Source organism: Opisthocomus hoazin, chromosome 7 (genome assembly GCF_030867145.1).
Source record: "Opisthocomus hoazin isolate bOpiHoa1 chromosome 7, bOpiHoa1.hap1, whole genome shotgun sequence".
NCBI lineage: Eukaryota > Metazoa > Chordata > Aves > Opisthocomiformes > Opisthocomidae > Opisthocomus > Opisthocomus hoazin.
Window position 1 is genome coordinate 67,335,728 of NC_134420.1, and position 15,615 is coordinate 67,351,342.

The window sequence follows — 15,615 nt, forward strand, 5'->3', positions numbered from 1 at the left end:
GCTGTATGTGTTTGCGTAAAGGTTACTCACCACTTGGGTGAGAGATGTTGGTTCTCAGCTCATTAGTCTAAAGAAAATTTGTCCCTTTGCTTGTGCTCCCCAGGGAAATGCCCTGCCATAAGGCTGTAGCATAACTGGGGACTCAGTGCAGGAATGAAGGGGACCTGGGAGAAAATTGGTGAAAGCACCATGTCTCTAGATCTCTGATTTGAGTGTTCCTCTTGGGGTACTGTGTATCCCAGCTGCCGTGCCAGTGATCACTGACACATATTGTTTGAAAGTGTTTTTTGCATTACAGCATCTTTCCACATACAAACAGCACTGCAGTCCAGGTCCAGGACCCAGGGCTCCCCTTCCCAAAAGCTGTGGCTTGGGCTGGGTGGGTGCAGCAGCCCTGGGTCAGAGCAGGGGCATCCCTGAGGCTGGTGTTTCCGATTGCTCCAACACAAAGTCAAATGTTCAGTCGCCCTCCAGAGACCTGGAGTTCCTGTGCAACCTCTGAATGAGGCTGGGCATAAACGCCCGGCAAAAATCCGCTGCTCTGCTTGGACATGGCGGAGTCTAAGTGGGGCATTTAGAGTAGGCAGGCAGGCTGGCCCTGAACCTGAATGTTTTACATTACAGCTACAGCTAAAATCCCCTTACCTGGCTTTAAACGAGTGTTGAAAGGCTGTTTAAACACTTACTGTTGGTGTAAAGCCTGGTTTGGCTTATGTTCAAGTTATATCAGAGGTGGTACAGGCCAGACTGGGGCTGTGACTCCCCGGTGCGTGTCTCTCAGCAGTAAAGCCTCCATAAGCACTTTCCATCCTCACCTGGGGACACCTAGTAGATGGAAGGAACTGGGCAACTTCTTCCTTCAATCATCCTCTTTATTTTTAATCTGGATCAGTTCACAAAATACGATCCATGGCAGGGTTCTGCAATTGCCTGTATCAGGAGGGGGAACACACAGCCTCAGACAGTTGTTGTCAAGCCAACTTTACTGCCAGTAGAAATTTCCCTGAAATAGTGGCTTAAAATAAAAACACTTCTCATTTCTAGTGAATTAATTTAATCAGTTCAAGGCTGTGGATTTGTTAAATGAGCTGTTTCTCTAAGATCAAGTGAAGAACCTCAGTTTAAAATAGGCCTCCTAAATGATTTTTAAACTTTGATCATTTCACCTTTCTTTTAGCTTCCTCATTTTTAGGATCAGGTGATAAATTTTTCACAAACATTTTAATCTGTGCTGCAAACATGTGGCATTGTTGCTACCCTATGCCTACCAGTCTATAAGGGAAGCTAGGCTTAGGTCCTTCATCTCCACAACTAATTGCAATAATCCACTTTGCAGTCTCTTCAAGATGAATCGGAGAACAGTGCAGAAAGTTGGGCCAAGCTCCAGGCTTCTGCCAGTAACCTGAAGAAGAACTGCTGCCCTTCCTTTGCAGAGATTATTGAACAGAAGTGCATGGAGGCACACACTAGGTAAGCTTGCGAAACAGACCCCCAGTTATTAGTGGGGGTTTTTTTATAAAAAAAAAAAAAAAGTTGCTGAGGCAGGACTTGAATGTCTGTCAGATTTTTAAACCTGTATTAATGCAATTCTAAGGGCACCTATGTGAGGAGTAGCTCATACTGCCTTTTTTGTGATGGATAACAGAGCACAAAATGGGGCTGTGTCGGCGGGCTTTTGGTAGCATGGGTATGAATGCACAGAAACTCCCACGGGAATCCTATACCAAATCGTATTCTGGAGGAGAATCTACTAGGAAAATGCTCTTATCCTTTGATATGTTGGCAGGTGGAACTCAGTAAATGAAGACATCACGGATCAACTGCATGCAGCGCAAGCAACCCTGCAGCTTTGGGAGCCCTTTGATGCTTCATGTTCTGAGGCAACAGCCAAGTTACAACAGTACCAAGAGCAATGCACTCAGCTCCTGGATGCTCGCATGCCCAAGGATAACATGATAGAAACCCTGAAGCAGAGGATACGGGATACAGGGGTACATGAATCTGTTTCTGTTGCCTGGCAAAAAACAGGATTTCTTTTTGAGAAACAAATCAAAAGAACACCTTCTTCCCCTCTCCTTGTCCAAATCCAGTCAGTGGAAAACATAAAATCTGTGGGTTTTCTCCATTAGCAGACACCTTTGTATTTCCCTTAAATACTTTGACCAGATCCTGAGAGCAAACCAAACTAGAGTTAGCATAGGATGAGAAGAGAGCAGAACAGAGAAATCATATTCCATCTCTGCCTCTTTCTGCTCTATAGAAACAATCACGCCTGTTTTGGAAGGAATCATTAAACCAAAAATTATTTACTTAATGGGACACTGCTTGGGAGGAGAGATAATATCTACTAGAACAATAGCTGGGGTAACAAGATCGGTTTTCCAGAACACAGGACCATCTTAAGTTCTTCTGCAATCTTCAAATTGGTTTTATTTGGCTTTGATACCTTTTTTGGCCTGGTCTGATAAGTTCACAGATTTCTGAGCTCATTAGAGTATTCTAAATGCTTCTGACTTTAGGCAAATGAGACCTCATGCTGAGACTACAGGGTACATTTGACTCTCAGGCAGCAAAGCTGTCATTAGGTTGTGATATTTTTGGTTTCTTCAGACTGCAATAATGAAATAGAGTAATCCTTATTTCAGGACAGAGCAGTGATTCATCATGCTTTATGAACCTGTAGCCACATACTGGAAGAAGTCCAAAGTATTCTGTTTTGCATGTGGCCAATTAAGAAACTTTACATTATGGGAAGGAGAACTCATCTGTTTCTTCCCATGTCAGAAAAAACTGACAGCAGCAAAACTTAGACAGAAACATTTTCACTTTCTTCTGGTCTATTAATGGCTGTGACATAAATTTGTCAATATGTCAGCAAAAAGGCACCACATTTTCTGGAAATTTTTGGGATGAGTTTTGCACCTATTAAGCAAGGCATGACCACTAGAGTGCCATTAGCACTGTAGATCCTGTCCCAGTATGTGCGGGTAGGACACACAGAATTTATTGAGTTTTTTGGAAGTGGTGAGTTAGAAGAATGGGGATCCGTGGTATGGCATGAATTATGTGTATCTGAAAATACACGTGCATTACAAACTGTAGTTTAATCTCTCTAATCTTTTCCTCTAGCATGTATTAGGAAAGATTACGATTTTATGGAACTCTGTCGCCACAACAAAGTCCTATCTAGAGAGTAAGAAATCAAAAAGGGTTATTTACTAAATGGCTGAAGTGGCATTTTACAATATAATCTATTCCAAAGGCAGGAGACGGGAACTAAGAGCCAGTTTGCTTTTTAGGGAAATATGTCTGCTCTTTGCTATCAATCAGAAGTCTTTGTTCATTACTCACAGAGAAGACAATATACAGTGGCAGACTGCAGGGGGTTTCATGGCTAAAAGTAAATGACAGTTGTCCAGGTCAAAAAAGATAATCAAGTGCATGGAAGGAGTGTACCTTTGTTCTCTTACTGCATTTAGAGTTTAATTTTATAGCATCATTTCTGTAGTAAAGGGAAACAAATAAAGCCAAAACTGTAGTCCCCCGTCATTAAGTGATCCAAAGTACTTGTATTTTTTTAACATAATAGCATTTCTTATCTGCAGCATGGGCCAGTTTTCTCCATCTGGTAGTGTAAAGCCATTCTGTAGAAAGGGGTATTCTGATTTCTCTCCCTGATCTCCTCTGTGGCAGTAGTATCCCACTGCCTGAAGTCACTGGTGTTCCACTGAACTTTGAACTGTGCCTTTCCCAGCGCTGGAGTCGATGGACGCAATTCCCGTTATCCTCTGAGTAAAAGACCGAAGATTTCACCGTAGCTGAATTTGGCTCCCCGGAGGAGATCAACAAAAAAGAGCTTAGTTACAGCAACAAAAGATACTAAATGAAAGTGGCACGTGAATGACAATCTGATTCATTTGCTGACTTTTTTTTCTTTCCCCTTCTCTCATCAGAATGTACAGGAAGGCCTTCAAATCACAGTAGGAGTCCGTAGGCAGATTTCTTTCCTGGCTGATCGGGTAAAACAGCAGGCTGGGACAGCTGCTCACGCCGTTCTGTTGGAGAAGCAGCAGCCACTCCAGAGAGCATTCTATTGGGAAAAGATGATGCAGAGGAAGTTAGATGAATTTGAGGTATTTTTTTGAATGTTAAATTAGCTGTCAGTGTGAAGTAACCTCTTCACTAGAGCCCTGTGTGAGCTACCTTCTTCACTAGAGCCCTGTAGTTCTTGAACTGAAATGAAATTTCAATAAAATAAAGCTTGACAGTATGATCAACTATGTAAAGAAATAATAGATAAAGTCAGAGGGACAGATGAAGGAAAGGTTTCACCTTGCTTACCTGCTTGTGTTGCTCCAACAAACCTTTGTAAGCGGACCTATTACAGTCAAACAGTACAGGACCCTCAGATGATTACACGTTAGGAAACCTATTTTTATTTGATGAACTTCAAAGTAAGTTGTAAACTTTCTCAGCTCTGCCTTGGGAAGAAACTAAGGGCTTCAGTTTTCTTTGATAAGAGTGCACACAATATATCTAAAACCAAACAGAAAACTGTGGTTGTTCGATGTAGTTTTGAAGACCATTCACATCCGTGTTCAGGCAGAGTTTGGAGGGACCTGGACCCAGGCTTACCCATATGACGCTCTGCTCACAGAAGTGCTGTGGGATTGGCTTCCCCTCTGCACAGGTATTCTGAGAAAACTTCCAAGTAAAACTAGTCCGTTCCAGTGAAAAATCTGGTTTCAGTGAATTGTTCTATTCTAAAGTAAGCCCAAATTCATCAAAAAATTTTGAGCCAGCTCTATTTACGACTCTGTCTACCAGCACAGTTCAGTGGCTGAAAGCCAGATATCTTTGTGTAACAGATTTCTCATATTCCCTGTGAACTTCTCGCTCCATGAAAAATTTAATTTCTGGGAAGTCATTTTCTCTGGTGTAACCCTGTACCATTACCACAGAACTTCTCTCTCCCCACACCAATTTCTGCCATTCATTCCTTATGAAATTGTTGCTGTTTCAGTGTTCTTAGAGATGTGGAGCTTAATTCTTGGCAGAAGGAAAAAGCTTCCCCAGTGCTCTTCTCCCTGACCCAAAGAAACCAACCTAGTGAATAAAGAAGTTGAATTCCAGCCCTAGTTATTTCTCTCCACAGAGCTCATGTAAGCTGCACAGCCTTGGCTGGAGGCACACGGGAGCAGGCCCTGTGTATAGCTCAGAGGAAGCTCATTTTCAGGAGTTTCGTCCCTCTGATACACTAAGTTTTGGCTTTCCAATTTCACAATAAATCAAACAGCCCAAAGCTGCAAAAAGGTATTGCAGATGCCCCTGTTCCTTCCAGATAGATATGAATCTCTCAGGATTTAGAGACTCAGTTTCTTGCTCTCTGCTTTGGCTTTAATTTTCTCCTTATCCAGTGCAAAAACTGAAAAAGTTCACTTAGTGAGTTATAAATAGATGGGAATTTGGATTTGACATCTGTTTCTTTTCCTGACAATAATGCTTATTACTTCTTTTTGTATACTGAATATGTATATTAAATCATATTTAACATAAATATGCAATATTCACCCTAGTTCAATCTTTCACAACTGGAGGATTTCGACGACTGCCTCAAAACGCTGGAGGGTCGTGTCAAGGATTGCACAGACGCCTTCGATAGCCTCTGTCTAGAGGGAGAAACAGACAGCTCCGAACTGCTCGTGGTACGTTTGGATTCCCAAGTACAAAAAGATACATACTCAGGATTTAATTGTCTGTAGGATACCAGCTCTTGCCTACTTCAAGAAACTCTGTGTATCCTAAGTATTGTAGTTATAGCACTTTTATCAGAGTAACTATAGTCTCATCCAAAATGCAGAAAGCAATGATTTAAGTTCATAAAAACTCTAGATATGCATTGTGGGCCAAAAGCCTGTGTGGAGGGGAGGAAAATCACATAGATTTGGGGTTGGTGGGAGATCTTTTTCTCCAGCTTTGCTCTGGAGCTACACTGTTGCCGTCAGTGTAGGGTACGAAGTAAACCTGCAAGTACCAGCTCTTGAGTATCTGTTCAGTACTGTTGGAAAAGGAGGCCCTGTGTAAGGGAATTGTGACTTTTTTGTTTCCTGTATTCTTTGAAGTTAACACTTCAGAAATGTTGGGGTTTTTTGGATTAGCATTTCGGATGCATGGCATTCAGATGTTTCCTGCAGAAGAGGCTTCTGTATTTCTCTGAAATGAAAGGCAGGCAGTATTTTTTGCTGTTAACTTATTTTTTTGCTTCCAGAATCGCACCCTGAAGCTTGCTGCGCTTTCTCCAAGCATAGAGAGTTTGAATGAAGCGAGCATTAAGCTGCCACTCAGTGACTTCACCCTGAAGAAAATACAGAGCCTGACTCGGCAGTGGAGTCAGAAAACAGCAACTGCTCTGGAATGCTGCAGGTCTGAAACACAAGCAAAAAAGTCACTACTAACCATTGCCTTTTCTGTGAGGAAAATCAAACCAAGTTAAAGCATGGGAAGTCTTGCAATCTCTTCTCGGCTTTCTCAGGGGCTTTCAAAGTTGAATTCCTGCTCTTTCAACTTACTCCAGATTATTCAGTGGCTATTTGTATACCAAGTCACTGGAAGCAAAAATCTGGATGTTCATAGCTGAAGAAGGTAGCAAAGTGCCAAGCAAAACCCTACTGTGTTAGTATTGCTAACCACCGTGTTAGACCATATGCAAACATATCCAGAAAAACAACCACCAGCACAATGGTTTCTGATAATTTCTTTTGTTTTACAGTGTGCTTGAGGGAACTCTAAATGATAGAAAGAAATTCTTTCAGAAATGTGAAAACTGGATGAAATTGCTGGAAAAAATGAAAGAGGCCTTAAAAACAAATATTCCAGGGCGGTTTGAAGAACTGCAGGAGCAGCAGAGAGTATATGAGGTAAAGCTAACTCTAAAAATAGAGGCATCTTCAATGGTGAACGTGGGGGTAAATCACTAGAAAATACTATGCCTTTTGAAAGTAAATCTGGGTAGAGTTTTACAGAGGATTTCACTCCTGAAATGTGGCCTTGTGCTTATTCAGAGGAAAACTTTGAAATGTGAAAATTCTTTTCCAAAATGGATGGATCCCTTTTTGCGGGGACCAGACCTTTGGGAGTGTGTCCTCGAGTGTTGCATCATGGAAGTCCTAGGTTTCTCCAACCCTGAGGTTGGTTACTTGCCTGTCTGCCTGTCCCAGAGCACTGAAACCTGTGGCACCTAGCTAGGCAGTTTGCTGGCGAGCTGGCAGGAACCTTACCAGTTTCAGAACTGCGTGTGAAGTAAAATGTTTTCACAGCATATTTCCATTTTGACCAGTTGTTATATTTTGATGGAAATCTGTTTCACTGGCATTTTTCCAAACACTTGCTATTTGTTATAGAGAGACAGTGCTGCACGCATGTATGAGAGCATCCGTTCTGAGCGGAAGGTACCTTGCATGCTAGCTGTAGCACGTGGATGGAATTCTAAGCAAAGTGTCTATCTATAGACTTTGTCCTAGTGACAGGAGGATGGAAAAACAACCAAACTACAGGAGGAAAAAAAAAAAAAAAAACACTGAAGTGGTAAATGCTAAACATCTGTTAGGGTGAGCTTTGTGCTGCTGCAGTGGGCCAGAGCTTCACACTACCTGAGGTACTGCTGCCAATTCCATGGGGTGTTAAGTCTCTGCATGTTAGTGATACTCATTAGGGTCTACAGAAAGTTATTGTCTCTCTTTTACTTAGACCTCTCCATTCATTGCAATGAAATTATTAATAGAATGAACTTTTGCTCGTTGTGACAAAGAGTAAATTCACTCCTATATGTAGCTTTTTTATACCTTTTCTGTGGGTTTCTGTCCAGACTGCATTTCTCATGAATGTGTCCAGCAAACTTTAGGCTTCAGATTACCTGTAACGTACAGCTCCTGGTGCATTCTGCTGTCATGTATCTGCAAATTCCTCCTGGTATCCAAAAAGCGTGGGATCTTTTAGGATGCAGCTGACACTAGCACTTGAGAATGATAGAAATTCTGCATTTAAAATTAAATAACCAGGAGCAGAACCAGCTTTCATGGCAAAGGTTGTTCAGTGAATAGTAAAAACTGTTGTTCTCACGGTGTTTTCAGATGCTGCAAACTGAGATTTCCATAAATCAGCAGACATTTGATTTTATTGTAGCAAAGGTTCTACTCTCCTTGGAATCCAGAGAAGCAGAGAAAAGGTAATGTATTTGTTTTTCTCCCTAAAATCTTGGTAATTCACTTAATATGCTCTCTGCCTCAGAGTTGGTATTGAATCTTTGCTCTCCTGAGGATGTATACCATAATTCTTGACTGGGTTCACTCTTTCGATAACCCTTTGGCATATTTTGCAAAAAATGTGAGGACGTATGGTGAGAAACACAGGTGTCCTGGCCAGACAGCATTTTGGATAGTAACTGGATGTTCTGCCTAACAAAAGTAATTGCTCATGAACGGGAGGCTTCCTTGTCTACTGCTACCCTGCAGTCCTTCAAATTGTAACTGTGGTGGAGAAGCTACCTTCTTACAGAGGGTGAGGAGGATGCTGCATATGAAGGATCCTTTCTCTCTTCCTAGACCTCTCTGCTTTTTAAAGTGCAGAGGTATGAGACTATCCCTCTTGCCCCTGGCACACATGACAGGGCGTTGAGTCATCAGCCACGCAACCCAAAACATATGGTAGCTAAACTTGTTTTTTATCGGTGTGATCTTATACTTTTAATCAATGGAGAGTGAGAAGCAGCAAGTAATATTTGTGAGCAGAGGTTCAACTGCCTTAGGGATTTCTGCTGTAAACACATTACCCCTCTCAGCTAGATCTGGCTGCTTCCAGAGGGCTGGTGGGACAGTGTGTACACTCCCCTCAGCTACTTCCGTACGAAGTCCATAGCTGGGCTTAAATCTGTCGGGGAAGGTACCGCTAAACTAAGCAAAGCTGCTGTATGTCTGTGTTGAAGCTAGCCCCACAAACACAGGTGTTTGTATGAGAGCTAATCTTGGGGCCATGGCCTCCTGCAGAGGAGCTGAATTCATAGATGGGGGCTGTCTTAAACACTCCAGCTAGATTTGCTGGATCATCTAACCATGTTGTAGGAGAGGCCAAAAAACTGCTTGAACGGGTTCACGAACAACACAGAGCCTTTTCACTTTGCAGTTAGGTCCCACTGCTGTAGGATAAAATGATGGTTTAACTCCCGCTTATGGCCTGGTGAAAGCACAGATCAATTTTGCAGCATAATCAGAGATCTTGTCTCACTTGCATTTACCTCCTTCTGAGACGTGTTCAGCGCATATTGTTTCTGTGATTGCTGGACTGTATTTGTTGCTATACCACAATAGCAAGAATGACTTGCATTATCCATTCTTGTACCATGCAAGTTTTTCTGGATTGCTTAAAAGATGGAATACAGAGAGCGGGGCTGAGCTTAGGGCTGCAGAGAGCTTTTTGCATAGATGGGTATTGTAATTGGAATACAATATTGCAAATGGAAATTCATCACAATTGTTGTAAAATGCTGCCTTGAGGTCAAAGTATATTAACACTTAGCACTTGTCGTCTTCAGAACAGAGTTTATTTCCAAGCTCACGATGCTGAAGGAGCAGTGGCAGAATGTTACCCGGATGGTTCAGCAGAGGAAGAATGATATCGATGGACTCGTGAGCCAGTGGCGGCTCTTCAGGAGTTCCCTGCAGAGTCTCAGCAGATTTCTTGCTGATACAAAAGGCTTCCTCATGGCTGTGAAGAGCCAGGGCTGCTATAGCCCTTACCAGCTTAGAAATCTAATTCATGATATCGAGGTACTGTATTTATTTCTCATAAATCTAAAATCTGTGTTTTTTCTCAGACTGAAACAATTTCTGTCCAGTAAGCTTTAAAATCTCATGTTTTTTGGGGAAAAACAATTGCTGACACTTTTTCTTAAAGCTCTGCACAGATGAGAAAGCAGTGACATTGTGAAAGGCTCAGTACACTAGGCAACTTCCTGGTCAACACTGTCATTTAGTAGCCTTGTATGCTCAAAAAATATTACTGGTATAAATATGGAAATGCATGGTGCCAGGGAGATTAGGCAGGAACCCTGCTCGGCAGGAACCCTCTAGGTCTGTGTGTATCGGATTGACATGGCTGCTGAATGCAGGCCTTGCAGTTTGCCTGAAGGACAGAGGCACAGGTGCGGCATGGCAGGGCATATGGGTCCTGGGTGGGCAGGAGGTGCCAGGAGCAGAGGATAAAGCACTCACAAGATGGTCTGTCCGTGGAGCCCCAACTCCGGGTTGCACAGAACTGGGCAGCAATTCTTCAAGACGGCGAGTTCTGCATTTTACGTGCAGTGGAAAGAAATATTTTCCTTTGTTAATTTTGGGTATCTTTGTTTTCCAGTTAATTATGCACCTCTTTATAAGAAGGTGAAAACAAGCAGTGAGCTTGATGGCTGCTTAAGGCTATCTGAAACCTTTCAAAAATACATTATGGAATGCTGTCCAAGATTTACTGTGTTCCCACACAACCTAATGTTGATGGATACATTACCAGTATTCCATTTGGTGCTTGCTCTATTTATTTCATTTTTACCTGCTGTGTAAAGATGATTTTCAGTAGATTTTACAAGTTAGTGCTCGTGCTTTTCCTTACTGAGAGAAGCCAGAAAGTCTTCTCCCTCCTACTCCAAATTGTCCTTCCCTCCTGCTGTTCTTTTAAAAAAAGAAGCAATGATCTTATCTGCTGGTGTTATAGACCAATTTGTGTTGTAGGCAAATTATTATTGATGGCTTACTTCACTGGGAGCAAGTCATGATTAACAGAGCTGCCATCTCTGAAAAATTTGGCTTAGTTGTTGATACAAGAGGTGCCAACAGAACTTTAACTGCTTTTTTATTCAGAATAACTCTGACAACTGAATTTCCACCTTTTTGTAACTGCTACACTTTCACTCTATAGATTCACTCTGTGAAAAGCTATTGTAGAGTTTTACAGATCAGAAGATCCAGGAGTACACTTCTAAAGCTTGCTAAGAGCTGCTTAGAAAGTTAATTTTTTTTTTTTTTTAAGCGTAACGCAGTGATTCTTCAGAGGTGGCAAGCCATGTACTCCTTAATAATGGATGTCGGAGAGAAGTTGCGCACTGTTTCCGATCCCGAGACCAACGCTATTCTCCAGGAGGAGCTCAGCCAGTTACAGGAGAGTTGGGGGAACACCCAGGCCCAGCTGGAGAAGAAGAAGATGCAGCTCAGCAGCACCCTGCAGGTAGATGATGCCCTCCCCAGGAAGGAGCGGCACCTGCTTCTCTGGCATCGGGTCTGGAGAGCTTCCCTGTCCCACCATCCCCCGGGGCTGTCCTCAAGGGCCGAGGTCTGTAGCAACAAGGGAAATGCTGAGCTGCTGCTCGCTGCAGAGGGGCTCCGAGGGAAGTGCCTGTCATGCACCATCAGGGCTTGTTGGAAGCCAAAACTGTGGTCCCTGGATTCTCCAAAGGAAAATGGGGTTGGCATCCATTTGTTGCTACAACGGATGTTCCTGCTCTGAGTGTTCTCATGCTCCCCGTGGGCTGGAGCTCTCTCCTGCTTCAGGCTGTGAACCCAGAGCTAAAATTTAGCTTAGAGGGAGTTTGCGTAACTTGTTGCTCTTCCTGTTGTTGCACCTCTAAACAGAAGGGTAGGTCATATTTATTTCCTTAGAGAAATCAATTTGCTTTCATGGCTAAACAGCACATAGGTATGTCTTAAAATTGAATACTGTCATCGATACGATCCCCAGCCCAAAAACTATGCCTAAAGCCTCTCAGGGTGGACAAAACAAAATGAGCAGAAATGGTCTGTAAGGCAAACCTTAAACACGAGAGGGTTCAAATTCTGTAAATCCATGCACCAAATTCTTGTGGGTGGTAATACGTATCAAAAAGAAAATCCAAGCAATCAAAGCACGTGGTTGTTTACTTCAGTGGGTTTACAAGGCTATTTTGCAGTGTATCCATATGGTTCCAATATGTCATGATAAAGTATCTTAACCTTTCGTAACTTGGGTCTCCTTGGGCAGAGTTGGGACTGCTATGAAAAGCAAACCAAGGAATTAGGAAGCAGGCTGCAAGAGCTGAAGGAGAAAGTAAAAAAGCCACTTCCAGTTGAACATGAAGAGCTCTACAAAGCCAAGGAACACATTCAGGTATCGAACAGCCACATTGTATTTAAACAGATGTAGTCTTTGCACAGCACCTGACTTCTGTAAAATTGGTTTTCCCCCTTACCTGCTCTTTAGTGACACAGAGTTTCTCTCCTTTATACCATCCTGATTGCTGCCAATCTGCAGTCTTGCTGACAAAGAAGATTACGAGAAGAACAGTAACATTTGGGGTTTTTTTCCCCTGCTTCTGCTCCCTTTCCACAGTCTGAATTTACAAAATAAGCAGTTCCTCAAACGAAAGGGGAAAAACTCCCTGGTTTCAGCTCAATTGGCTGCTATCCTAATGGATGAATCTCCCTTTTTGTCTTCCAATCTGTTTTGGACAGGGAGCTCCTCAGGTGAGAGACCTTGCAAGTCTGCAGAGCACCATCCACACCTGTGGGATGTGAGCATAATTAAAGAGAAAGAAAATTAAGAGTAAGGGAGTGGCAAAAGCCCTTGCAGCCCATAGTGCACCATGAAAATTAAATGGCAAGGAAACCATTTCCAAGGGATAGCAGATATTTTGTCTGGACTGGTCAGTCTTTCATCATCCTTTTATGAAGTCAATTGTTGACCTATGTAGTGAGAAGAAATAAGCTTATTAATGACCCAAGGCTTTGAACTCATTACCAGCTGTCTGAAATCTTCTTTGTGAGTGCTGGCTGCCTTTCTCACGGCAGCAGTCTTGCTGTAACCCTGAATTACTTGTGAGATGGCAGCACACAACTCCTACCTCTTATTCCGGTAAGAGAAATTCAGCTGGAGAGGCGTCAGGGTCAGACAGTGCCAGTGCAGTTGCTTCTCCTGGGTGTCACAGTATAGAAAAATAAAGGACAAAAATGGCACAGGGGAGAAGGGACCTCCTTTCTTCTCCCAGTATTTCACTCTTCTATAGAATAAAGATGGTTTTCTCTCAGGCTTGGACCTTCTACGAGGACAGCAAAGTCCCATGAAGTTCCACCGTTAGCTCTATTAGTGCAGAGATTTGACCCTTGTTAATGTGGATGAACGCATGTGCATCTGTAGGGAGGAATTTGTTGTGAGGTCAGGTAAATTTTAGTCTTAGGTTTGTTCCCTCCAGTGTTCCAGCTGATTAGATGATTTTCTTTTATGATTTAGATAAGTGATTGGATCAAAAGACCTGTGAAAATGCTCACAGGGCTTAGACCCAGCAGACTTCTCCTGACACAGACACCATTTTTTTTCCCTTTAAATTGAGACAAATTGGATGCTCTGTAAGAGGTGGGGTTTTTTGTCTGAGGAGCCAGTGATACTTCCCAGCAACGACCTTGCAAAATGGGGCCTGGCACCTCGTGTGCAGAATGCCACGTTTCCCAGCGGCCTGCAGCCGTGTGCTGCTCTGTAGGTGACAATTTTAACGCCGAGAAGGAAAGTGCATAACCTCGTTATAAAGGGAAAGGCCAGTGGGGGAGCAAAGCAGAAGGGACAGCGTCTGTCTGCGAAGGAGCAGTTTAAAAGCTCCGCGTTTCTGCTAAACAGGATGAAGTGCCTGTGACATCATTCATTAGGGAAGCGAACCAGCTTTATTTGTTTAGCACTTAAATAAGTAACCTGAGATTGGAACAAATGCAGGAAAGCGACTTGGCCAAAATAACGGGGGGGGGGGAACCCCAACAAAAAAAAGTCAAACAAACCCCGCAGCAGCGGGCACGTTCCTTCCCGGACGCGGAGCCCCAGACGCTGCCCTGGAGCGTGGGGAGCAGCGTTTCGGCGCGGTCGGAGGCACCGGCTGAGCCGCGGCAGCGGCCGGGCCGGGGCCGAGCGCAGGGGGAGCCGCTCCCGGTGCTGCTGCCGTGGCCCCGGGCGGCCGCGCGTTCCCCCCCCCGGGGCGGGCAGGGGATTAGCGAGCGGGTCTGCGAGCCCGGCGGAGCCGAGTGCCGAGCCGCGCTGCGGGCGCGTCTCCCCGCAGGAGCTGGAGCAGGCGCTGGCAGGCTGGGCCCGCGACATGAAGCAGCTGCGGACGGCGGAGCGGGAGCTGGCTTACCTGGTCATGGCCGAGGACATGGCGGTGTCGTGGGAGCGGAGCGGGCAGCTGCACGGGCAGTGGGAAGAGCTCTGCCTGCGGGTGAGTCCGCGGCGGGTGGCGGGGCCTGGCTGGGGGGGGGGCACGGGGCTTCTCCCGGGGCTGGAGTTTGCCCTGGGTTTCCCGGGCACGGTCTGCAGAGATTCTTTTTCTTTTTTTTGGAAAACTCTTGGTGACTGGCGAGTGCCCGGATGGCGCAGAGCTGGAACGCAGCTGTTTGCTGAAACGGGCGGCTTTGTCCTGGGCTGCCGAAGGGGAGGGGGGAGAGGGCCCACCCCAGGAACTGCCCGAGGGCACGGGGCAGGGGGGGGAGGGGGGAGGTCTTTGCAATCTGATGTCAAAAAAAAACAAACCAGAAAATGTCAGCAGAGTGGATAAATAAAACTTAACTCTGTTTAAATACTAACTTGGTTTAAACACATGGAGAACTGACTTGTCTTTTCTGTAGCAAGATGATACTGTGAAACATTTGCATTCTTTGTGGCTTGTTGCTATATTGCGCTTAATTCAGTTCTGCATGTGAAATTGCTGGGAACATTCACCAGCAGAGTCACATTCATTAGGTTATTATGCAGTTAGAGTGCGTGTTTGCTTTGCCCTGTTAACAGGGTTGGAGGAAGTAAAATACTTCGGGGCCTTAAGTTGCTCTGGATGGCTCCATACGTCTGCAAGCCAAACTCTTGCTTCTCTTTACTCACAAGTCAATAGCTTTTATTTGACAGTTTGTAAAGAAGTATTGAAGCAAGTTAGTGTTTCGTGTCTAACCCTTACTCAGGCAAAGGTGAAGCAGTCTGGGCGGGAGTGTTGCCAGAGTAAGGAACAGCTATGCTTGCTTCACCAGCGTGCGTGTGATGAAATAGTTGGGTTCATTTTTTGCGTTGTAATGAGAAACAAGAATTTGGTATCTTTGCCTTAAACGGAACAGTTAATCTACAACCAATGTTTTCTCTGTTACTGTTTCTGAACTCTGAAAAGAATTCCAGAGACACCCTCCCCCCTCCTGAGAAAGGCAGGCCATTATTTTTAAATCAAAGTGCCTGAACCATTTTCCTAATGGAAGTCCGTAGTTAAGCCTGTAAACGAGAGAACTTTGTTGTTTGTTCTTTTTTTGGTGAACTGCTGATGCCTGCCGTTTCAACTGTGGGGAACAGCCCTGAAAATTAGGCAATCTTTTGTATGTACCCCACTACAGTCTATCCAAGTAGTAATTCCCTGTAGTAACTTAGGTTCAGATTTTATTCAGAATTTCTATTTTAATTTCCTGAGGGAACAATGTTCAGTTTATTTTGCAGAGAAGAAAGGGGTGACGTTAATGTGACAGTGTGGTAGGCACACAGAAATCAGTAGTGGGAGGAATCTATCCAGTGCTGCTGCGGAGGGACACACCG

The 15,615-nt window shown here is 44.1% G+C and overlaps 1 protein-coding gene and 1 long non-coding RNA gene across 8 annotated transcripts in view; one reads left to right on the forward strand and one right to left on the reverse strand.

Annotated features, from left to right (window-relative positions):
* SYNE2 (spectrin repeat containing nuclear envelope protein 2) overlaps positions 1–15,615 on the forward strand; it is a 197,274-nt gene that overhangs the window by 145,747 nt on the left and 35,912 nt on the right. For all 7 annotated transcript variants that reach the window (XM_075426856.1, XM_075426857.1, XM_075426862.1 and 4 more), the window contains 11 exons: positions 1,337–1,470; positions 1,787–1,991; positions 3,954–4,133; positions 5,577–5,705; positions 6,269–6,423; positions 6,770–6,917; positions 8,130–8,224; positions 9,587–9,821; positions 11,074–11,268; positions 12,058–12,183; positions 14,114–14,269. In XM_075426856.1, the coding sequence (XP_075282971.1) occupies positions 1,337–1,470; positions 1,787–1,991; positions 3,954–4,133; positions 5,577–5,705; positions 6,269–6,423; positions 6,770–6,917; positions 8,130–8,224; positions 9,587–9,821; positions 11,074–11,268; positions 12,058–12,183; positions 14,114–14,269 (1,758 nt within the window). The remainder of the gene's footprint in view (positions 1–1,336; positions 1,471–1,786; positions 1,992–3,953; positions 4,134–5,576; positions 5,706–6,268; positions 6,424–6,769; positions 6,918–8,129; positions 8,225–9,586; positions 9,822–11,073; positions 11,269–12,057; positions 12,184–14,113; positions 14,270–15,615) is intronic.
* On the reverse strand, positions 11,937–14,278 carry LOC142362014 (uncharacterized). Its single transcript, XR_012764589.1, has 3 exons — positions 14,189–14,278; positions 12,917–13,203; positions 11,937–12,577 (listed from the first exon to the last, which is right to left on the reverse strand). It is a non-coding gene; the product is annotated as an uncharacterized LOC142362014 (long non-coding RNA).